The following is a 24,752-nucleotide window of genomic DNA, read 5'->3' on the forward strand; positions in this document are numbered from 1 at the left end:
TCCCTTCCTCCACAGGGCACTTGGTCCACACTGTTTCCTCTGCCTAGAGTGCTTTTCTGTCTCCTCTTCATATATCATGCTACTGTTGCATTTTACATTTGCTTATGTGATTTTTCTGTCTTTTTCTCTAATTGGCCTATAACTTCCCCATGATGTCCTGGACCATATTTGGTTTAACTCATCATTTAATCCTCAGGACTTAATACAATGTTGAAGCACAAAGTATGTGCTCAATAAATAATGAATGAATGAATGTAAGGATGAACGACTGTACTAAGTGATGAAGGAGTTGAGAGACTGTTAAAAAATGAATTAATGAGTTAAGTAAATCATTGAAAACACAAGTTAAGTGATTTAACAAACCTATGGACATTAAAAAAAAACAAAACAAAACAAGGAAACAAGAACTCCAGGCCATCAACTTGCATTTGTCTTGTAGAAAAATCTTGACTCTGACTTCAGAATTTATCTTAAATATCTAAGCAGCAGTTCTTCTTAGTGAGAACATAATAGAAAGATTATAAATAAGAGAAAGGCAGCACACAAAGGGAGCTGATTCCATAAGCCCTGATAATTTTCCCAGATTCAGAGACCTGACTTGCCCTTCTGTAAAGCACTCCTTGGTGCCTGGACTGTAGATCTGACGTGCATAAGTAGTTGCTGCTGAATTGAATGTCCTTCCACCCTCTGCAAGGTAAAAACGGATGGAAAAGCTTCCATAATTGTTGTTCTCACCAAATTCTTTACTTGAACCAACATCCCATCAAAGACAAGAATTTGTGAGCGTTCACGAGGCTGCAGTCTTTCTCAAAGGGGCCTCGGAGAATTCTTTTCTCCCGGAGTCATCATCACCTTGGCTTGGCCTGCTGTAAGGATGACCTAAACACACATATCTCCCACCCTATAAATATTGAGAACAGTAATTCCAGCTTCCTCCAGGACAAGTACAATGATCCCACCATGGCCAAATGGGCTCTGATTATTGGTAGTTAGAGCCGATTCTTGTGGAGCGCAGTTCACGAAGGTAGATTGCTTCGGATGTTCTGCAGAAAGAAGTGTGTTCTCTGTTTAACACTATGTCAGCTGGTTAGCAGAACAGCTAAAACTGAGGGTGTGTGGCCTAAGAAATGAATCACATAGTCCTGAAACCTTCTAAGTGAGTGCTGGCCAATTGCTAAGTCTGGGGACGCCGTGATAATTTTAAAAGATTTTGTAGGTCCCTTAGTTAAAATGAAAAAATTTGACAGTAACAGATGACTGGAAATCATGGGACATAGTCATGGGATAAAGATAGAGGATGACTAAAGTCCCAAAAGCAGAGCCCAAAGTGAGAAAGGCTGGTAAATGATTTTTATCAAGAACACGTACCCACAGCTGAAAATAACAGTATGTAGAGATGTGTATGTGTGTATACATCCATCTCTATATATCCATATCTATATATGTATGTTATGATTTACATTTATATATCCCAAGATCCTCACCAGATCCTTTCCCTTCCCCCTTCCCAGGGTTCAAGGCCTGTGAGGTGGTAATCACTGCTTCAACTCTTACATTCAGGGGTTTATTTCAAATCATTTCCAGTTGGAACTAATTCCAAATGAATTCTTGATCTGAGTCCTTTCTTAAGTCCCTTGAGATCAGCAAGCAAGATCAGTAAAGATAAGATAAAAATGCCTGAGAGGTTATTTAACGCCCGATTTCAACCTTGTTGAGTACGAGAAGGGTAAGGCATGTCAGTAAATGATACAGGCCAAGCAAGTGGTGAAAATAGTAAGTCTTCCAGAAATTCAGGAAAGAGTTTAGCTAATGGACTGGGCTAGTCAGGTGAGCTTTGAAAAATAATTTTTGTACAGGCAAAAAAAAAGAAAGAAAGAAAAGGACCAGGAATATTGCAGAATAGAGTGAAATGGCCTGAACAAAGGTTCAAAGTTATAAAACATCTGGATAGTTTCTCGCCCATAGAGAATCCTGAATGTTTTTCAGAATTTTTGATTCAAATACATAAAGCGTACAGGCAAACTTTAAACTTGAAAGAGAAAGATGGAAAAATTAATTAACGGCCAATTTTAGAGGATCTTAAACAACAAGTTTAGAAGCTCCCTCTTTAATATCCCATTTTTCCTGCCCCCCCCCAAAAAAAAAATCATGCTAGTATATTCCAAGTGACTTGAAGGGCAGTTAAGTATTGAATGGGTGAATCCTAGAGTCCATCTGAAGTGAAGGAGGGAGAAGACATTTGACTATTTAAAAATAGACATAAATTAATATTGGTTAACTTGGGTAAGCTCTAATACGATTGTGTTTCACAAGTCACTTTGTTTCTTGTCGAATGGTAATAGTTTGACTCTTATGGATCAAATAACTGAGCAGTTATTACCTGTATTAGAATCTTAGAGAGGTTGAAATGAACAAAGAAACAAAATGAAAACAAGATACTTCAGTATGAGGAAGAAAAAATGGAGGTTGGTTCCAGCTATCGATCAAATTTCAGCATCCTCCAATGCTAGAGAGGAGATTCCCTTTCATGCTGGGTAATAGCTCTAAAGTCATGAATAAGAGATGGTTAGGAAGCATATATTTAATAGGCTTTTCCCTTGGTCTTGTTTTATGTGTTCTGTCTGGGTATTTCATGTATATGTAACGTATCTATAATTAATGGATTGAAACTGCTAAATAATTAACCTAGGTGCTGGGTGATTTACTCACCGGGTGGGTGAATGCCATAGGGAGACTTTTACTTTGAGGTCAGTGTATTAGAGTAGGCCTGGTTAGGAGTACATCAAATAGAAATGTCCTTGTTTGTGACTGACCTATTGCAATTGATAGTTTATTATTCCTCAAGGCTACTGTTCCCAGACTTTTTCTCCTGTGTTAGCCTAGGTCATGGATGAGATTCACTCGTGTGACATATGCTCGTGGGCATCCCTGGGGTGCTACACAATTCCCTGGGTCATACCATCATCGCATCTCCCTCTCCACTTATGAAGGCATGTTGGAGTTAGAGTGAATAGACTCTTATAATCGTGAGGAAATTTGAGTCTTTTATAAAAAATATAATTAAAAAAACCCAAACTAGTATTTTATTGATTTAAAAGTAACTTTTCTAATGAAATATTTCTATTCATGTTTAATGTTTGTGTCTACTTAGGTAGATGATCATATTGGTTCTAGGGAATGCTGACTGAATTGCTAAACTTGAGATGTTCTGTGCTGCTCCGACAGAATACTAATGTCATTCTGTATATATCGTGTGGTAAAGAAAGAGGATGCCTAAGCCCTCAAAAGCAGAGGCAGGGATTCAGGTACCTATGAGTCACTGCAGGAGTGTCCTCTGGGAAAAACCTGGAAGAGAAAGCAAGCTAGGGAGGCGATGGAGGGCAGCTGAGCAGGGACAGGGTCTCAGATGAAGTCTCGCCTATATCGCATCCTGGAGGGGGATGTCTAGAGTATAAACTGCATCTCAGAGCTATTCCCACCTTAGGCAAGGAGGCTGGCCTTTTAAAAAAATCTCCGTATCAGTTATTCATTGGACTGCCCTTTAGGTGGTGGTAGCAATGGCAGGGCAGATGGAGCAAAACCTCCCAGTCAATTTCCCAGAGAAGGGGAGACAGCTGGAGATGTTAGACAACCAATGCTCGCAGCAGCTGGGGCCAGAAAAAAGAGTCTGAGTGAGGGTACCAATAATTCTGTACAGAAGACAAGTGATTTGCTAGAGCAAGATGCTTGGGTACTGGGTCCAGTTTACCTGGGTCATAACCAGCAGTGTCACTAGAGTACCTTTGATTTTGAAATGGGATGAACTATCTCAAAGAGCAAGTGGGTGTCTTCACATTCAAGTGGTCTTGAATGTGACCTGAGTTTGCCAAGACTGTGTAAGGGATAGAAGTAGCTTCACCCTGAGGAGTTTCCGTCTGATGGTTCAGGACCGTGGGGATTCTCCTGGCCCATGTGGTGGAGAACATCAGACCCTGGCAGGACATTCCAATGCCATTAAGGAACTGATGGTCCAATTAAAGTGAGGTGCAGGCTTGAGCAATTATCTGGTTAATTTGGCATTTGTCCAAATGATTGGCTCACAAATTAGAAAAACATTAAGGCTAAACTGAAAGTTATTTCACAGGGACTTCCACAAGGGCTCATCTGCATCTGATTTCTCAACTGCCTCGTTGAGCCAGATTACAAAATAATCAAATATACTGATTTGCATCCAATGCTGAGTGGGATCAGCATCCAATGAGAGGACGGACGCCTTTCTTACCCAAATGTCATCTAGGCAGGAGCTTTGCATAACGCGTCCTGAAAAGGGGAAGCTATGCACTTGGATCTCAAATGCAAATTTGGTATCTTTTAACAAGTTGCTAAGCCTACATTTATCAGTAAAATGAGGGTGCTACTCCTCATTGCCAAAACTAAAAGAGATCACATGTGAAAACTTCTTGCAAATCTAAAAGTGTAGCAATATAGTAAGATGTGTTTTGTTTGTTTTTCACTAGTATCCATACCAAAAGCTTATAATGTAGACAGCTGCACAATCACCAGAAAACCCCATGGCAGTGGTTCTCAAATTGTGCTGCATATGACAGTCATCTAGGGAGTTCTTTAAGAGCCCAATACTCTACCATCCTCCCTACCAACTAATTCAATCCCTGGGCCTGGGACCCCAGGACCCTTTATTCCTTAAAGCCGCCCAGGTGTGATTCCAATGGACAGCACAGTTTGGGAACTTACTGCTGTAATCGATTAGATCAGAAGGTAATTAAGTTTTCCCATGGTATTGATTCTCAAACTTTACCACACCATCAGAATCACTTGGAGGACTTGTTAAAACACAGATTGCTGAGCGCTACCTCCAGAGTTTCTGACACAGTAGTTCTGGGGTGATGCCTGAGGATGTGTATTTCTAACAAGTTCCCAGGTGATGTCGATGCTGCCGGTCCAACGCTGCCCTTGGGAAACCACGATCCTAAAATAGGAAATCTAGCCTGAACAGAGGGTTTGTTGTTGTTGTTGTCTGTTTGTTTAAGTTGAATATGGTCTACCTGGCAAACCTTCTGATTTAAATCAGGACTCTGAAACTGAAGTCCTTCTGCAGAAGAGAAATATCAAGCATCAGAGCTTCCAACCATGTCTTAAATGCCCCATTTTACCAAGATGGTGAGTTAGAATTAGGCCCACAGAGTGACTTTGGCTGCCATGTGAGGATTATACTTAGATGTTCTTGGCGTCTCCCTTCGGTGGCTTAAAGCCAACTGAAGGGAGACTTTGAAATCTGAAGGATAAATATTATGACAGTTCCTTATGTCATTTCCCCAAAAGAAATGCCTTCAGTGAGTTAGAGTTTAAAATATAACTCAGGAACACAGCCCGAGGCATCACTGAGTCTTAATCCCATGTACTGTTGGCCCACTGTATCTGCAAATTCAGTGTTGTTGGATTCAACCAACTGTAGATTTCGGAAGCGATGGGTACTGAGGGCCGGATGTACCTATCCTTCCACCGAAGTCTGAGTTTTCTGTAAAAGTGCTATGAAGGCATTATCCATTCCAAAGTCGTTAGTCCTTTCCATAAAGGGATTTCCAATAAATTGTTAAGGTGTAGAATCAGGAGGAAAGTTTGTCTTCTAAAAAATTATATGGTTTGGTTTTTCGTTTTTGTTTGTTTTTTATTAGTTAGAAAGAAATATATTCTTTTTCCCTCTGCCCGTCACGTTGACTTGTCTGTTTTGGCTTCAGAGTAGCTCACTTTATTGTACTAAGTCTAGTAAGATAGTTTCCTACCTTTCCTATATTTGACATCAGCCATATTTTAAATGTATTTATTACTTTATGTCTTTTATCATTATCTGCTGCAAGTCTCTGTGAATTACTGAATAAATAAATAAATGAAATATTTTTTCTCTCCACTACTTTCTGGCAGCACATTGATCCTCTTTTAGTAGCCTGACCCAGGGAGTGTTAGAATTGGTGTTCACAAAGATTTAGCAGTGAGTTTCCAACCTTGATGCATTTTTAAACTACTTGGGGGTCTTGTTAAATTCAGATTCTGATTTCAGATCTGGGGTGGGGCCTGAGAGTCTGCATTTTTAACAAGCTCCCAGGTGATCACCAATGCTTCTGCTCTGAGGATCACTGTTTTAGTGGCAAAAATAGTAAAATTTAAATTCTCAGGTCCCCTTTCATGGTGGGTAGAGTTGAGGAGGACCTCCAAGTGATTCTTATGATCAGTTAAATTTAGGTGCCCCATCTAAGGTCTGCTCTATAGAACGCTTTGTTATCCAATCTTAAGCCATCCCAGCGGAGTAGCTAACTTGTAAAAGCAAGTAGGAGTTGGAGGGAGGAATAATGATTTGTTGGTATAACCACTCTACTTCCAATTAATCCATGCTTCCATGATTGAACCTAGTATTGACAAAAGCTCTATTAATCACGTGAGACAATTTCTTCTAGAAACAGAGCGTTTGTACCAACAACATTCCAGCTTTTTTTTTCCCAACATGAACAGACATTGGCTCTTCTAGGCTCCTGAAGAAATTCATTTGTACTTAGTATGAGGCACATTGCTTTTAATAAAGCCTTTTGAATGTGGTTGAGAATAAGCATAGTGCAGAGGCAAAAAAAAAAAAAAGCAACAAACAAAAAAACAAAGCAAAAAACTCCTTCACTTAAGTGCCTTATTGAAGGAACATGATAAGCAAGAGATCAGTCACTGCTGGGCTGTATAAACATCGCTTGTCCACATTGCAGTCTGTTTCTCTTGAGCCCGCTTGTCTAGGTCAGGGCACATGTAGCTGAAGCCCTTAAAACTGCTGTGTTATTGTCACTCACGAAGTGTCAGGATACAGATTCTTTAAACAGAGTGAACCAATCAAAGGAATTGGAAGGGAACTGAAGTTCCCATCTTCTCACCACTGGGTTGTCTGGGAGAACCCGGGAGGAAAGGGGAGACAGTCGTGTGTTGCCTCAGAGAAAGGCCCAAATCTGGGGAAAGCTGAACTCCCAGGGCCCACTTGCCCTGTACCCTTCTCCTAAGTATGTGCTTTAGGGAAGCAGGGAAAGGATATTATGTGCCGGAGCTAGTTCATATTGGCAGGAGCTGAGTTGGTATATCCTTCTCAGTTCAGCGTTCAATGACTTCTTGTTGGTAGCCTGAACTCGGCCCTAATGGGAGTATTTAGACCACAGAAATTGGCAAGCACCGAAAACCAAATTCTTTGGTGTTTTGTTTTGCTTGGAGAGCCAGTTGTTAAACATCTACCGTCACACCAGTACACGTGGTGTGAGAATACAGCCAGCACTCTGCATCCGCCAGTTATGGGGAGCTGGCTGTATTCCTTGCACTATGCTATTCAAATGAGGGACTATAGTATCTGTGGATTTTGGTACCTTCAGGGTCCTGGAGCCAATCTCCCTGTGGATAGCAGATGCCAAGGGACAACCGTATCAACAGCCCAGATTGTTTCTTGGGTAATTCTGCTTCGTTTGACTGACGTCCAGAGAGGACAGAGTGTCCTGTACACAAGCCAGGAAGTTCAAGAAGCCATTTACAACCCCACTTGGATAAAAGAAAGGGTTGTGATATCCAGCCAAAGCATCATGAGAAGGGAATTTCCTGTTTGGAACTTAATTCCTGAGTTTTCTCCTACAACACACATTAATTCAGCACATACTGATCGAACATCTACCTCGTACCAAGGACTGTGCTAAGTCCAAGATCCATAATTCATAGTCTCTGCCTTCAAGGAACCGATGAGCTAATAATTGCTAATTGCAAGTACTACCGTTTCTTAACCACTGGAATTCCAGAATTCTCACAGTCTAATTACCCTCTTCTGTTAAGTCAACAAATAGAGGCTTCCCTGCTGGTGCAGTGGTTAAGAATCCGCCTGCCAATGCAGGGGACACAGGTTCATGGCCTGGTCTGGGAGGATCCCACATGCTGCGCAGCAACTAAGCCCACGCGTCACAACTACTGAGCCCGCGTGCCTAGAGCCCGTGCTCCGCAACGAGAAGCCACCGCAATGAGAAGCCTGCGCACCACAATGAAGAGTAGCCCCTGCTCACCGCAACTGGAGAAAAAAGCCCGTGCGCGGCAACAGACCCAACACAGCCAAAAAAATTTTTTAAAAAATAAATAAAATTCAACAAAGATTTCGATCTCATGACAAAGTTACTCGTAATCAAATGTGACATTGTACTGCCATACACTACTTGTTTAACCAAGGACACAAATGTGTGTGAGTGTTTAGGACATTGTGCCAAGTGTAATGGAATGTCACTAACTTGGACTGATATAGCAAGGTCAAGTGCTTCCAGATATTTAAAAACACATACTGTCTTATGATCGTCATACAGATAGGGTAGCTCAAGGGAGGTTAATAGGGGTTTAGCAGCTAAAGCTTTTAAGACATGTAAGAATGATTTTCAATCAACATGTTAATTATTGTATAAGAAATGACGTTCTAAAATGGCTTTAAAATCTTTTTCTTTGAATGAGAAAGATTCCACCTATGTCTACACAATTGATTTTTGGCTTTCAAACCTTTATAAAAAGAAAAAAGGGCTAATCTGCATCCTACTTGTTGACAGAGAAAGTGTTGAAAGATCCTGAAATGGTTCCTGTGCTTAAAAGCATTTGTCAGTTATCACAGTGCCTGAAATGCCAACAGTAAAGATGAATTTCTCGTCCATACCAGGATGGGTAAGATATAAGATATGACTACTCAGCAATAGAAAGGAACTCACCTAGCAACCTGGGTGGATCTCAAGAGCATTATGCTGACTGAAAAAAAGAAATCCCATAAGATCATATAATGTATGATTTTATATATACATATATATATTTTTTTTTTCTCAAAACTATAGAGTTGCAGAACAGATTGGTAGATTCTAGGCATAGGGAGGACAAACAGGAGGGTGTTGGATGTGCCTCTAAAAGGGTAGCCTGAGAGAGATCTTTGTGGTGATGGAAGCGTTCTGTATCTTTATTTCAGTGAAAGGTACAAACATCGAAGTATTTCATAAAATAGCATAGAACTCTACACCCTGTGCCCATGATCAGTTTTCTTGTTTTGATGTTGTACTATGCTCACATAAGCTGTAACCACTGAGAGAAACTCAGTGAAGGATACACAGGACCTCTCTGTACTATCTTTGCAACTTCCTATGAATCTATAATTATTTCAAAATAAAAAGTTTTTTTTTTCAAACAAAACTATATTTCTTTAAGCTTTTCAGCTTAAAATGCTCTAAAAATGGTGGTGGTGATAGTAGTAATAGCAGAGGGGAAGAGTTGGTATAAAGGACTTACTCTGGGAAAATATTGAACTAAGTACTTTATGTACAGTACATGTATTTTATTTAATCTGCAAAGCAACCTTGTGACTGTAAATGTTATTTGTTTGGTTTTATAATAACTTTCCCGAAAGAGCAGGAGCCCATAAACAAGAGGTACCATGGTAGGAGGAGCCCTGGGGAAACGGGACGTTCAGTGAATGAGACCAAAACCAGCAGGGCAGACTATTAGAGACTTAGAAGGAACACATTATGTTGATGTTAGAACAGAAAACTCTTACTTCAGCATTTCTTGACAGTCTTGTGAATATCATCCCAAGTCACAGAGGCTGATTTTGCATCAGCCATTCTGAAATGATGGATCCAGAAAGAAGAATATTTCCAGTATGGCCAGCTTTCTAGTTACCTACCCAGCAACCAGGAGAGGTTTGGGGTTTTAGTATCTGATACCAGCACTATCTCTTCAGTGGTGGAAATACTTGAATGAATATATGTACTCTGGGTTTATTTTTATGGAGTGATGAGGTAATAAAGATAATAAATAAAAGTTAAAATAATATGAAATTCTGAACTTCTAAAAGAGCCATCCTTAATAGTCTCCATCAACTGGCAGTGTTCCCAGTGTTGTGTCTACAGACTATGACAGAACAGGCACACATAATTATCCTTTCCCCTTCAATAATAGAGTAACACATCACACCCATCTATTTCCCAGATGGGACTGCCACTGCACATCCCATTAAGGAGTTATCATTCTTACTATCTCTCTTGAGAAATGATCCTAAGGCACGACTTCAGTTTTCAAGGGTTCTGTTGGCCCCTTAAAATACCCTTGACATGTGACCAAGAGCCATCTAATTAAGTAAAAACAAACAGTTGAGAATCACATAGAAGGCTTCTCTCAGCCGGATGATGCTTCTCCTAGGTAATGTAATGTTAATGAATTAAAGATCATTGATAAATAATAAAAAGTTGATTTTCCACAGGGAAGAGGTGGCTTATTCCAACACTGGGTGAGCAGTGCCCCCTAGTCGTCCGTGTAAAAAATAATTGTCCTCGAAGTGTATTAGATTTAGCAAAAGAGGATCTCCCAGGATTGGTGCTACTCTCGGACTCAAGTGGGTAATTGGACAATTGGTTTTATCTTTTCTGAACTACTAGGAACCCACTGAAATCTCACCTTCAAAGTGCACTCACTTTTTCCAGTGCTAGCAAAGGTTGGATTCTAACAGTGCCCTATTGGGACCTTACCAATAACTTAAAACCTGATTCTCTGTGAATGTCAAATTAACAGGGTCCTTTTACTTTGCCTTCAAGCTCTCCTCTCCTGATTACTAACTCTCCTGGTTAGTAATCAGAATAAATATAAGGTACAGACATGAAAGAGCGTCATCCCACAAGCTTTAGGGTATCTCAGGTGTGAAAGATGGTCACAAAATGACAGAGTATTAAGACACCATTAATGAATCAAGTACTCAAAAACAGATGAAGGTCTAACAATTTTGCCCTAGGAAGCATTGCAGCTTATGGTGGCAACTGATAGATTTGCAGAGTTTGGTAACACTAGAAATAAATTAAGCAAACGAAGTAGACAAAGAGAAAAGATTTAAATTTATAATTCCATTTTTATTAGTGAAAGACATTCAAAGGCAGTCTTATCTCTAGGATATCCAAAAGATAATATGCACATACATAGTACAGTACAAATTCTTTTGACACTGGAGTGTGTGTTTTCTGCCTTCTGTGTGGCTGATATCATGCTATTTCAAAGCGTAAACGCAATACATAGTTTTTTGACAAATACACCCATGTGTTGTGCATGGTTTGATTTATGTAACTCATTTCAAATGCAACTGCAGAATTCCTGTTGAACAGATGAAAAATGTCTGCCTAAAGTGATAAAAATGTGTGTAGAAAGATATAGTTTTAAGAAGGGATTTTTGTATGTTACAGATTTGTACCTTTATTTCACACAATACCCTTTTTTAAAATGTTCTAGAAACTTGATTTTTTTTTTTTTTTTTTTACATTAATGTGTCAGTTCAGGTGTTTCCATAAGATGGGAGTGAGTCTATTCTGCTACAAGAACCTTTCTGTGGGACTTCCCTGGCGATCCAGTGGTTAAGACTCTGTGCTTCCACTGCAGGGGGCACAGATTCCATCCCTGGTCAGGGAACTAAGATCCCACATGCCATGCGGTGAGGCCAAAAAGAAAAAGAAAAAGTAACTTTTCTGTGTTGAAAATTAGCATGTGTGGGAGTGGCAAATGAGGTCAGTATAGCAGATGCTGGCTTTGTGTATGTCACTAGTTCCAGCAACCGAGAACAAGGCCCACTAACTCAGGTCAACACAGCTAGCCAAGGCGGGAAGCACATTGACCGTGACTCCCATTCAGCCCACATTTTCCTCTTGACTGAGTTTGGTCACATACTCTAACATAGCGATGTTCAGAGCGTGGTTCTCTTCTGCACTTTGTACTTGTTTTATACTTTACCAATCTCAACTCTTCTCTCTTCCAGCTCCCTTGTTTCATCAAGCTGTCTTCACACACACACACACACACACACACACACACACACACACACACACACTGAAGTCCTGTATTTTTTGTAGTATTTATCTATTAGGGATTTAATCTGTCTTTTCAGTCATGCTAACATATTTACTAGAATGATTATTGTTTTTGTTAGTATTCCTGTTACATAAATATTGAGTATGTCTGTCCTGACCTTATCTTTTTCAGAACCCTATAATTTTTATTATGTGATTTTGCAGATCATACAAGGAATGCATCTATCTAATTATAGCAAAAACATTTGTACTTGCACTCTACTTATTAATTTCATTTATCATTATGGAATTACTCTTTGAATTATAGATTCCCCTCATGAATCCAAGGAGCACAGATTGAAGTATCAATTGCCTGCTAGATTCATTTATTTACTTTAATCTTCACGTAGTAAAACCAGCCCCATGTGTACATTGCATCACCCCAGTAAAAAGTAACCTTTCCATCTTTCTTTCTTTCTAGACACTGAAAGTATTTCCGTGACAAAAGCACTTAATAAAGGTTTACCTTGCTTCTGCTGAAGCCTGCTTTTATTTTTTTAAATCACCAGCTTACAGTTTGGGTACGTTTAAAAAAACTGACCCCCGTCCTCCCCACCTACATACATACACACTCACTACCTGTCCTCTTTCAAGTAATTTGTGGTTAGCATTTAAATTTCACATTCAGCATGGTACTAAATCTTAAATTCCATCAGGTCAAATGGCAGTGAGTTTGGGATTTTAAATATGATAAAATTAAGATTCCAGGAGATGAATCTGTGCTCACAACATATCCTAAAACATGTTAATTCAACTAATGCAGAAGAAAATAGAGATTTTTCAGAAAGGCCCCTTCTATATTTCTGTAAGGATACAGATATATATCTTTTGTTTTAGGAAAGAAAGAATTATTTAATGTTACATCCCCATAACTACATATTTGGTGTCAACATGAATGAATTTTTAGAATACTGGTAGTGAGGATAGAATCGAGTTTTGTAAGAGTAAGTCACAATTTATCCAGCAAGAACCAAGCACTGCATTGGGCAGTAGTAGTGGAAAGCTGAACAAAGTCGTTGATTTTAAGGAGAAGCTTTACAGATGGTGATGCTATAGACATTCCAGCACATCTTCTGATGGAGACATGCACAGAGTGCTATGGAAAAGAGCAGAGGTGGTAACTGTCAATGAAGGGAAGGTTTAGTCTACACAATCAGAAAAATACCTTATGGGTTTTTGTTTTGTCTCCCCTTTTTGCTTCCCTTAAATTTTTAAATTTATCTTCATTTGAACATGGAATAATTTTTTTTAAAGAATCACTCAGTAAGGTGATAGAATGTTCTATATTTTGATCTTCCCGTTGGAGTATACCAAATGCATCAAGCTGTGTGCACTTACAACTGGTATATTTTACCATATACAAATTACAGCTCAACTTTCCATAATCTATCAAAACATCCAGTGCTACTCCCTTTACTTCAGAAAAAAATGTAGCATCCTCCCTTTGATGCCCAAGACAGCAATAAGTCCATTACAGAAAGAAAAAAGCTATAAAGAATGATCTAGTGGTTTTTTTCTTCCATAATAATTAATTATTCTATTTTCTATATTCTCTTCCAGCTGTGGGCCCAGATTTTTCAAGAACCCTCTTAAAAAGAGTAACGCTTGTCAAAGTGGGAGGTGAAGTTGTCATTGAGTGTAAGCCGAAAGCCTCTCCGAAACCTGTCTACACCTGGAAGAAAGGAAGAGACGTATTAAGAGAAAATGAAAGGTATTATCTTGAAGTAATTTTAATATTTGATTAACCTGCAATAATTTATAGGTCTGTTATTAATAGTCCTAGAGGGAAGAATTTACTCTCTGCTCTTCGTGAATTAACTCTTAATCAAAGAACTGAAGCTTTGGAAAAGGGTGGTAAATTAGTTGGTCTTTATAATCCTTCTTGATATTAAGATTCTAGAAAGCCCTTTCTGCACAGAGAGGTCACATGGTCCCTCTTGAAGGCTGTTGGAGCTGCCCAAAGATGAGCAATTAGAAATAATCTTTCTTAATTTTAGCCTAAAATTTATTTGTAGGTTTGCCCACTTTTCTCCATCCTACCTCCTTTTCGTATAAACAAGTAAATCCAGTTCTTCTTTGCGATGACAACCCCTTCAGATAGTTGGCAGTGGCTAGTATGTCTCTTGTTAGTCTCTCCTTTTTTGGAGCTAAATGTCTCTAATTCCAAAACTCATTCTCAAATAGGATGGTTTTGATCATTTTAATCATGTCTTTGTGAAACAGAGTTCCAGAAAGAAACTTTTTTTGAAAAGTTTTTTTTTTTTTTTCTTTCTGATATCTAAACTCGTCACCCGTGTTTCCTATTGTAAGGGAATTACGTTTAGAAGCCTTGTTGTTTATACAGTGTAATTACAGGGGTTGTTGGGGTTTTAGGTCACATTGTGACAGATGGCAGGTATCTCTTAAGACCTTTTCTTGGCCATCACCTCCATAAAATATATCCCCCACCCCTTTCCGTAATCTACTCAATCTGTTGGAAAATGATAATTGCACATGAGTCCATGTCCCACATCAGATCACATATACCAGCTCTATACATAACGATTTTCATGGATGCTAAAGGTCAAGTACTCAAAGATGCAATTGGGGAAGGCTGTAAAAATGTGTATGTATCAACTTTATACCTGTACACCTTTGGATTTGCATATGCAAAGTAGATCATTGCACTGATGATATTGTCCTTATTAATGATTTTTGCCAACAAACCTGATATGGTTTATAGATGGTGTATTCACATATATTAAATCTGTAATATACATCTCTCTCTGATTTCTGTCATATCAAGAAAGCAGTATAGTTTACAAATTATTGGCATGGCATTTAAATCTGGAGCCAAAGTTGGAACTTGAGAGCACAGTTTCTTATTTTATGTACCACATGTATTGCTTAGATTAAGGCTGAATTTTTCAAGTTTTAATATAACCATGATATGAAGAAAACAGTTTTTTTAATAATATGAATAAGAGACAGACATGTCAAAAACCTTGAATGAATGAAGCTCGAGCAACATGGTAGATCAAAATCCAGGAGAGGCAAATAAGCTTTGCCACTGTCACAAGCAGCCTGCAGTGTTTTAAAACAAAAGGAAATTTCCCATCCACACTGCACGCGCACCAGGGGTCTGCTGGGGGCTTTGCTGCCTTCTAAAGTATAGGCTGGTAGAATAGCACTCTCTGGAACATTCGAATTGCAGAAGGAAGAGAGGGTGGCTAAACATGCATGGGCTCTTAAAGCTTCTGCCCAGAAGTGAAACACTTCTTTTTCACTCATGTTTCAATGGCCAAAACAAGTCACATGGCTTTGCCCAAATTCAACCCAGCAGGGAAATACAGTCTTACTATGTGCCTAGAAGAAAAGGGACAGCCTAACATTTTGAACAGTATTAATGATTGTTTACCACTGCTATAACTTAATCATTGCTATAAGTTGATTAAATTAACTATGGGAAAATGATATATCAATATCAAGTATTATTTTTAATAAGTGAATTTAATTGACTGTTTCTACCACTTAGCTTACCACAAAGCTTATCTCTCTCCAATTTTTGTTTTTTCTTCTGACTTGATTAATGGGGTTCAAATATTGCTTCAACATTTATGTGGCGCTAAAGATATCTTTAAAGCGAGGGAACTCCCCATCATCACTCAAGTCTTAGTATTTATCACCTCCACCTCCAGTGTCACCAGGCATGACCCAAACTATCAGTATTAGCACTTTTTCTCTTCATGGGTGCTGTGTTCTCACAGTTTTATTTCTCCCTGCTACCCCGCTCAAAATATATTAAACAGGTAGGTTGATTTCCCTAATGAAAATGAATCCAAAAGCTGGCCAGGTGTAACTTAAAGGGGAATGGTGGGGACTTCAGTGTGTGCCCCGTCCAGGGGAGACACCTGCCACTCAATTCTGGCATATTTTTGCCACCAAATGGACATGCAGGTCCGTTGCCTCCCCACCATCTCATTTTTCAAGGGAAACTAGAAATAAGGAATTTAATTTGAACTATCTTAATTTTTAATCATCAGCACCTTTTTAAAATTTTAATGTTAGTACAATATGGTCCACACATCCATGGATCAAGTTTACTCCATGGGCTGCTGGTTTTTAAGTTACGAGAAAGACATAATCTCAGCTGAACATCCTGTAATTTCTGAAAAGTATAAAAAATAAGAAAGATATTACCATTATTTTCTCATTGGCAGAGAAGAAATTCCACCATTTTCCTCTATTTTTTTCTGATAAAGGAGAAGCATAATTAAGTGGATAAGTGAACAAAAGCAATCATATGCAGAATTCAGAAGTGAAAAATTTTAGAATTCCTATTTTAGAAAAGGATTGACATTGTTAGAACAACACAAAAGGAAAAATTCTTTGACTGTGTCCAGTGTTGAGTAATACTTTCTAATATACTGACTTGTTAGCCCTAATTCTTTTTTTTTTTTTTAATCTTTATCGGAGTATAATTGCTTTACAATGGTGTGTCAGTTTCTGCTTTATAACAAAGTGAATCAGTTATACATATACATATGTTCCCATATCTCTTCCCTCTTGCGTCTCCCTCACTCCCACCCTCCCTATCCCACCCCTCTAGGTGGTCAGAAAGCACCAGCTGATCTCCCTGTGCTATGCGGCTGCTTCCCACTAGCTATCTATTTTACATTTGGTAGTGTATATATGTCCATGCCACGCTCTCGCTTTGTCACAGCTTACCCTTCCCCCTCCCCATATCCTCAAGCCCATGCTCTAGTAGGTCTGTGTCTTTATTCCTGTCTTACCCCTAGGTTCTTCATGACATTTTTTTCTCTTAAATTCCATATATATGTGTTAGCATACAGTATTTGTCTTTCTCTTTCTGACTAACTTCACTCTGTATGACAGACTCTAGGTCCATCCACCTCATTACAAATAGCTCCATTTCATTTCTTTTTATGGCTGAGTAATATTCCATTGTATATATGTGCCACATCTTCATCCATTCATCCAATGATGGGCACTTAGGTTGTTTCCATCTCCTGGCTATTGTAAATAGAGCTGCAATGAACATTTTGGTACATGAGTCTTTTTGAATTATGATTTTCTCAGGGTATATGCCCAGTAGTGGGATTGCTGGGTCATATGGTAGTTCTATTTGTAGTTTTATAAGGAACTTCCATACTGTTCTCCATAGTGGCTGTACCAATTCACATTCCCACCAGCAGTGCAAGAGTGTTCCCTTTCCTCCACACCCTCTCCAGCATTTATTGTTTCTAGATTTTTTGAAGATGGCCATTCTGACTGGTGTGAGATGATATCTCATTGTAGTTTTGATTTGCATTTCTCTAATGATTAATAATGTTGAGCATTCTTTCATGTGTTTGTTGGCATCTGTATATCTTTTTTGGAGAAATGTTTATTTAGGTCTTCTGCCCATTTTTGGATTGGGTTGTTTGTTTTTTTGTTATTGAGCTGCATGGCCTGCTTATAAATTTTGGAGATTAATCCTTTGTCAGTTGCTTCATTTGCAAATATTTTCTCCCATTCTGAGGGTTGTCTTTTGGTCTTGTTTATGGTTTCCTTTGCTGTGCAAAAGCTTTGAAGCTTCATTAGGTCCCATTTGTTTATTTTTGTTTTTATTTCCATTTGTCTAGGAGGTCGGTCAAAAAGTATCTTGCTGTGATTTAAGTCATAGAGTGTTCTGCCTATGTTTTCCTCTAAGAGTTTGATGGTTTCTGGCCTTACATATAGGTCTTTAATCCATTTTGAGCTTATTTTTGTGTATGGTGTTAGGGAGTGATCTAATCTCATACCTTTACATGTACCTGTTCAGTTTTCCCAGCACCACTTATTGAAGAGGCTGTCGTTTCTCCACTGTACATTCCTGCCTCCTTTATCAAACATAAGGTGACCATATGTGTGTGGGTTTATCTCTGGGCTTTCTATCCTGTTCCATTGATCTATCTTTCTGTTTTTGTGGCAGTACCTTACTGTCTTGATTACTGTAGCTTTGTAGTATAGTCTGAAGTCAGGGAGCCTGATTCCTCCAGCTCCGTTTTTCGTTCTCAAAATTGTTTTGGCTATTCGGGGTCTTTTGTGTTTCCATACAAATTGTGAAATTTTTTGTTCTTGTCCTGTGAAAAATGCCAGTGGTAGTTTGATAAGGATTGCATAGAATCTGTAGATTGCTTTGGGTAGTAGAGTCATTTTCACAATGTTGATTCTTCCAATCCAAGAACATGGTATATCTCTCCATCTATTTGTATCATCTTTAATTTCTTTCATCAGTGTCTTATAATTTTCTGGATACAGGTCTTTTGTCTTCTTAGGTAGGTTTATTCCTAGATATTTTATTCTTTTTGTTGCAGTGGTAAATGGGAAGGTTTTCTTGATTTCACTTTCAGATTTTTCATCATTAGTATATAGGAATGCCAGAGATTTCTGTGCATTAATTTTGTATCCTGCTACTTTACCAAATTCATTGATTAGCTCTAGCAGTTTTCTGGTAGCATCTTTAGGATTCTCTATGTATAGTGTCATGTCATTTGCAAACAGTGACAGCTTTACTTCTTCTTTTCCGATTTGGATTCCTTTTGTTTCCTTTTCTTCTCTGATTGCTGTGGCTAAAAATTCCAAAATTGTGTTGAGTAAGAGTGGTGAGAGTGGGCAACCTTGTCTTGTTCCTGATCTCAGTGGAAATACTTTCAGTATTACACCAATGAGGACGATGTTGCCTGTGGGTTTGTCATATATGGCCTTTATTATGTTGAGGAAAGTTCCCTCTATGCCTACTTTCTGCAGGGTTTTTATCATAAATGGGTGTTGAATTTTGTCAAAAGCTTTCTCTGCATCTATTGAGATGATCATATGGTTTTTCTCCTTCAATTTTTTAATATGGTGTATCACATTGATTGATTTGCATATATTGAAGAATCCTTGCATTCCTGGAATAAACCCCACCTGATCATGGTGTACAATCCTTGTAATGTGCTGTTGGATTCTGTTTGCTAGTATTTTGTTGAGGATTTTTGCATCTATGTTCATCAGTGATATTGGCCTGTAGTTTTCTTTCTTTGTGACCTCCTTGTCTGGTTTTGGTATCAGGGTGATGGTGACCTCGAAGAATGAGTTTGGGAATGTTCCTCCCTCTGCTATATTTTGGAAGAGTTTGAGAAGGATAGGTGTTAGCTCTTCTCTAAATGTTTGATAGAATTCGCCTGTGAAGCCATCTGGTCCTGGGCTTTTGTTTGTTGGAAGAGTTTTAATCACAGTTTCAATTTCAGTGCTTGTGATTGGTCTGTTCATATTTTCTATTTCTTCCTGATTCAGTCTTGGCAGGTTGTGCATTTCTAAGAATTTGTCCATTTCTTCCAGGTTGTCCATTTTACTGGCATAGAGTTGCTTGTAGTAATCTCTCATGATCTTTTGTATTTCTGCATTGTCAGTTGTTACTTCTCCTTTTTCATTTCTAATTCTATTGATTTGAGTCTTCTCCCTTTTTTTCCTTGACGAGTCTGGCTAATGGTTTATCAATTTTGTTTATCTTCTCAAGGAACCAGCTTTTAGTTTTATTGATCTTTGCTATCGTTTCCGTCATTTCTTTTTCATTTATTTCTGATCTGATTTTTATGATTTCTTTCCTTCTGCTAACTTTGGGGGTTTTTTGTTCTTCTTTCTCTAATTGCTTTAGGTGCAAGGTTAGGTTGTTTATTTGAGATGTTTCCTGTTTCTTCAGGTAGGATTCTATTGCTATAAACTTCCCTCTTAGAACTGCTTTTCCTGCATCCCATAGGTTTTGAGTCGTCGTGTCTCCATTGTCATTTGTTTCTAGGTATTTTTTGATTTCCTCTTTGATTTCTTCAGTGATCACTTCGTTATAAAGTTGTGTATTGTTTAGCCTCCATGTGTTTGTATTTTCACAGATCTTTTCCTGTAATTGATATCTAGTCTCATAGCGTTGTGGTCAGAAAAGATACTTGATAAAATTTCAATTTTCTTAAATTTACCAAGGCTTGATTTGTGACCCAAGATATGATCTATCCTGGAGGATGTTCCATGAGCACTTGAGAAAAATGTGTATTCTGTTGTTTTTGCATGGAATGTCCTATAAATATCAATTAAGTCATCTTGTTTAATGTATCATTTAAAGCTTGTGTTCCCTTATTTATTTTCATTTTGGATGATCTGTCCATTGGTGAAAGTGGGGTGTTAAAGGCCCCTACTATGAATGTGTTACTGTCGATTTCCCATTTTATGGCTGTTAGTATTTGCCTTATGTATTGAGGTGCTACTATGTTGGGTGCATAAATATTTACAATTCTTATATCTTCTTGGATCGATCCCTTGACCATTATGGAGTGTCCTTCTTTGTCTCTTCTAATAGTCTTTATTTTAAAGTCTATTTTGTCTGATATGAGAATTGCTACTCCAGCTTTCTTTTGGTTTCCTTTGCATGGAATATCTTTTTCCATCCCCTTACTTTCAGTCTGTATGTGTCTCTAGGTCTGAAGTGGGTCTCTTGTAGACAGCATATATATGGGCCTTGTTTTTGTATCCATTCAGCCAATCTGTGTCTTTTGGTGGGAGCATTTAGTCCATTTACATTTAAGGTAATTATCGATATGTATGTTCCTATTCCCATTTTCTTAATTGTTTTGGGTTCGTTATTGTAGGTCTTTTCCTTCTTTTGTGTTTCTTGCCTAGAGAAGTTCCTTTAGCATTTGTTGTAAAGCTGGTTTAGTGGTGCTGAACTCTCTCGGCTTTTGCTTGTCTGTAAAGGTTTTAATTTCTCCATCAAATCTGAATGAGATCCTTGCTGGGTAGAGTAATCTTGGTTGCAGGTTTTTCTCCTTCAACACTTTCAATATGTCCTGCCACTCCCTTCTGGCTTGCAGAGTTTCTGCTGAAAGATCAGCTGTTAACCTTATGGGGATTCCCTTGTGTGTTATTTTTCCCTTGCTGCTTTTAATATGTTTTCTTTGTATTTAATTTTTGACAGTTTGATTAATATGTGTCTTGGCGTATTTCTCCTTGGATTTATCCTGTATGGGACTCTCTGTGCTTCCTGGACTTGATTAACTATTTCCTTTCCCATATTAGGGAAGTTTTCAACTGTAATCTCTTCAAATATTTTCTCAGTCCCTTTCTTTTTCTCTTCTTCTTCTGGAACCCCTATAATTCGAATGTTAGTGCGTTTAATGTTGTCCCAGAGGTCTCTGAGACTGTCCTCAGTTCTTTTCATTCTTTTTTCCTTATTCTGCTCTGCAGTAGTTATTTCCACTATTTTATCTTCCAGGTCACTTATCCGTTCTTCTGCCTCAGTTATTCTGCTATTGATCCCATCTAGAATATTTTTAATTTCATTTATTGTGTTGTTTATCATTGTTTGTTTCATCTTTAGTTCTTCTAGGTCCTTGTTAAATGTTTCTTGCATTTTGTCTATTCTATTTCCAAGATTTTGGATCATCTTTACTATCATTATTCTGAATTCTTTTTCGGGTAGACTACCTATTTCCTCTTCATTTGTTAGGTCTGGTGGGTTTTTATCTTGCTCCTTCATCTGCTGTGTATTTTCCTGTCTTCTCATTTTGCGTATCTTACTGTGTTTGGCGTCTCCTTTTTGCAGGTTGCAGGTTCGTAGTTTCTGTTGTTTTTGGTGTCTGTCCCCAGTGGCTAAAGTTGGTTCAGTGGGTTGTGTAGGCTTCCTGTTGGAGGGGACTAGTGCCTGTGTTCTGATGGATGAGGTTGGATCTTGTCTTTCTGGTGGGCAGGTCCACGTCTGGTGGTGTGTTTTGGGGTGTCTGTGAACTTATTATGATTTTAGGCAGCCTCTGTACTAATGGGTGGGGTTGTGTTCCTGTCTTGCTAGTTGTTTGGCATAGGGTGTCCAGCACTGTAGCTTGCTGGTCATTGAGTGAAGCTGGGTGCTGGTGTTGAGATGGAGATCTCTGGGAGATTTTTGCCATTTGATACTGTGCTGAGCTGGGAGGTCTCTAGTGGACCAGTGTCCTGAAGTTGTCTCTCCCACCTCAGAGGCACAGCACTGACTCCTGGCTGCAGCTCCAAGAGCCTTTCATCCACACGGCTCTTTTTCATATTCTTTTCCATTATGGTTTATCACAGGATATTGAATATAGTTCCCTGTGCTGTACAGTAGGACCTTGCTGTTTATCTAGCCTGTATGTAATAGATTGCATCTTCTAATCCCAAACTCCCAATCCATACTTCCCCCACTCTCCCCTCCCCCTTGGCAACCACAAGTCTGTTCTCTATGTCTGTGAGTCTGTTTTTGTTTCATAGATATGTTGATTTGTATTATATTTTTAGATTTCACATATAAGTGATATCATATGGTATTTGTCTTTCTCTTTCTGACTTACTTCACTTAGTATAATAATCTCTAGGTCCATCCTTGTTGCTGCAAATGGCATTATTTCATTCTTTTTTTATGGCTGATTAGTATTCCATTGTATATATGTACCATGTCTTCTTTATCCATTCGTCTGTCAACGGACATTTAGGTTGTTTCCATGTCTTGGCTATTTATTGTAAATAGTGCTGCTATGAACATAGGGGGTGCATGTATCTTTTCCAATTATAGTTTTGTCTGGGTGTATGCCCAGGAGTGGGATTGCTGGATCATATAGCAACTCTATTTTTTGTTTTTTTTTGTTTGTTTGTTTTTGTTTTTTTTGCGCTACTCAGGCCTCTCACTGTTGTGGCCTCTCCCGTTGCAGAGCACAGGCTCCGGACGCACAGGCTCAGCGGCCATGTCTCACGGGCCCAGCTGCTCCGTGTCATGTGGGATCTTCCCACACCCGGGCACGAACTTGTGTCCCCTGCATTGGCAGGCAGACTCTCAACCACTGCGCCACCAAGGAAGCCCTATTTTTGGTTTTTTGAGGAACTTCCATAATGTTTTTCGTAGTGGCTGCACCAATTTACATTCCTAACAGTGCAAGAGGGTTCTCTTTTCTCCACATTCTCTCCAACATTTGTCACTTGTAGACTTTTTAGTGATGGCCTTTAACATTTGAATAAAAGATTATTCATCTCGATTACAAAATATCAATATAAACCAAGTTTCGGTGGAACAGAATTTGTGATCAAGCACCACTTTTTATTAATGTTCTCCCTAGAGCTTATGTTTTGACTTTGCCAAATGCTACTTAAGTGAGTTTTAATTTCAAATTGAACTAATCAGCTGCCTACAAATGAGTTTACAATAAAAGTATAAGAAGCAATATTTTTAAATGTTTACATTTTGATCTTATATGGTGGTATTATAGTTATCTCAGTGGGTATAGATTCAAAAGTACTGATTTAATGTTAACATGTGAGCAATTTTTAAAATATGTTTGTATGTCCTTACTTTGGTTTTTCAAGGCTTTAGAAATTTAAATCAGATTTACACTGGCCTTATCTATATTAAACCAATCATCTAAATGAAAGACTGAATCTTCAGTTTTTATAGCTTTGCTGTTGTGTAGGCAGAATAGCCATAAACATAAATCATTTCTTGTTTTCTTGTATATTTATCCAACAATAGGAGTGTAGGCAATAGCAGACATTTAAAACAGGGATGACTTGTCACAAAGGTGCAAGTACTTTACTTCTCAGGAGAGGCCTCTAGATGCCACCAAGGCAGTGGCATCATTTGGATTAATTGAGCAGTTAAGCCAACTAACTGAATAAAGTTGATAATTTTGTTTACTTTTAGTTTCTAGACAGAAGGCACTTGAGGCAGATGAGGTTGAAGTTGATCTATTACAAACAAAAACATCAAAATATAGAAATAACAGAACCATTAATAAACACCTAGGCTCCTAGAATTATAGGGAGCCATTAAACCAACCTTGATGGACTGTTGATTGCAAGTGACAGAAACTCAGCTCTGAGCTGGCTTCAGTACAAAAGGGAATTCATTGGCTCCGTGTTTGAGAAGACCAGGGATGGGCTGTGACTTGAGGTGTGACCGGGTTCAGGTGCTTACACGGTGACATCAGGAATGGATGGCTCTCTTCATCTCTCACCAGTGCCTTGCTCTTTGTTGGCTCCATTTTCTGATGGGTTGTCCTCTCCTGGCGGTAGGATGCCTGCCAGCAGCACCATGCTTGCCCTGTCTTCTAACAGTTCCAGAATAGGTGTTCGTGAAATTGAATAAACCTGCCTTGGTCAGTGATCTTCCCTGAACCAGTAACATTCAAGGGGGTGTGATGCACTGATTAGAAGCACATGATCGTGTGCTTATCCTAATCTAAGCTACGAGGCCCTTGGAGAAGCGCCCCCTCAGACCTCATGGACTGAGAATGGGACAGGGGTTTCTCCAAAGAAATGTAGGGTCCTACAACCAGAAAAAGAATAAATGGATACTAGGCAGGCACTAATGTCAAATTCCTACTCTAGTCATGGAGCCTAGCCTCCATTCCAGGACAGGGATCCCCACAATGGCTGGACCCTCACCTTCCCTGGTTACATCTAAGATGGAGACCTAACTAATTGTTAGATTATTTCTTTATAACCAATAGCCTTGTAATTTCCACTCTGAAGTTATACTAAACAATCTAATTCTTTTCCATCACCCCTCTTCCCCTTATATTCTAACAAGCTATTCTCAAGTCCTCTTTCAATTCTTTTCCAAGCCCAAATGTCCCTGATCATCTTCATATGACATTATTTGGCATCCTCTCACTGTCTTAAGCATTTCTTTCAATGTCTTTCTGAAAGCCAGAATTACATCTGCCGTTCGGAATTAAAAGAGTATTAATAAGGGAATAAATATCTTTCTTTATCTCTGCAGCAAACAATGACAATTGCTGTTCTATTATGTCCCTAAAGAGGAAAAATTATCTTCAGTGAGCTTAGATTAGTAAGGCAGGT

At 38.7% G+C, this 24,752-nt stretch overlaps 1 protein-coding gene across 13 annotated transcripts in view; it reads left to right on the plus strand.

The window, feature by feature from the left end:
• CNTN4 (contactin 4) overlaps positions 1-24,752 on the plus strand; it is a 977,605-nt gene that overhangs the window by 818,521 nt on the left and 134,332 nt on the right. For all 13 annotated transcript variants that reach the window (XM_067755248.1, XM_067755246.1, XM_067755236.1 and 10 more), the window contains one exon: positions 13,464-13,614. In XM_067755248.1, the coding sequence (XP_067611349.1) occupies positions 13,464-13,614 (151 nt within the window). The remainder of the gene's footprint in view (positions 1-13,463; positions 13,615-24,752) is intronic.

This window comes from Pseudorca crassidens, chromosome 10 (assembly GCF_039906515.1).
Source record: "Pseudorca crassidens isolate mPseCra1 chromosome 10, mPseCra1.hap1, whole genome shotgun sequence".
Taxonomy (NCBI): Eukaryota; Metazoa; Chordata; class Mammalia; order Artiodactyla; family Delphinidae; genus Pseudorca; species Pseudorca crassidens.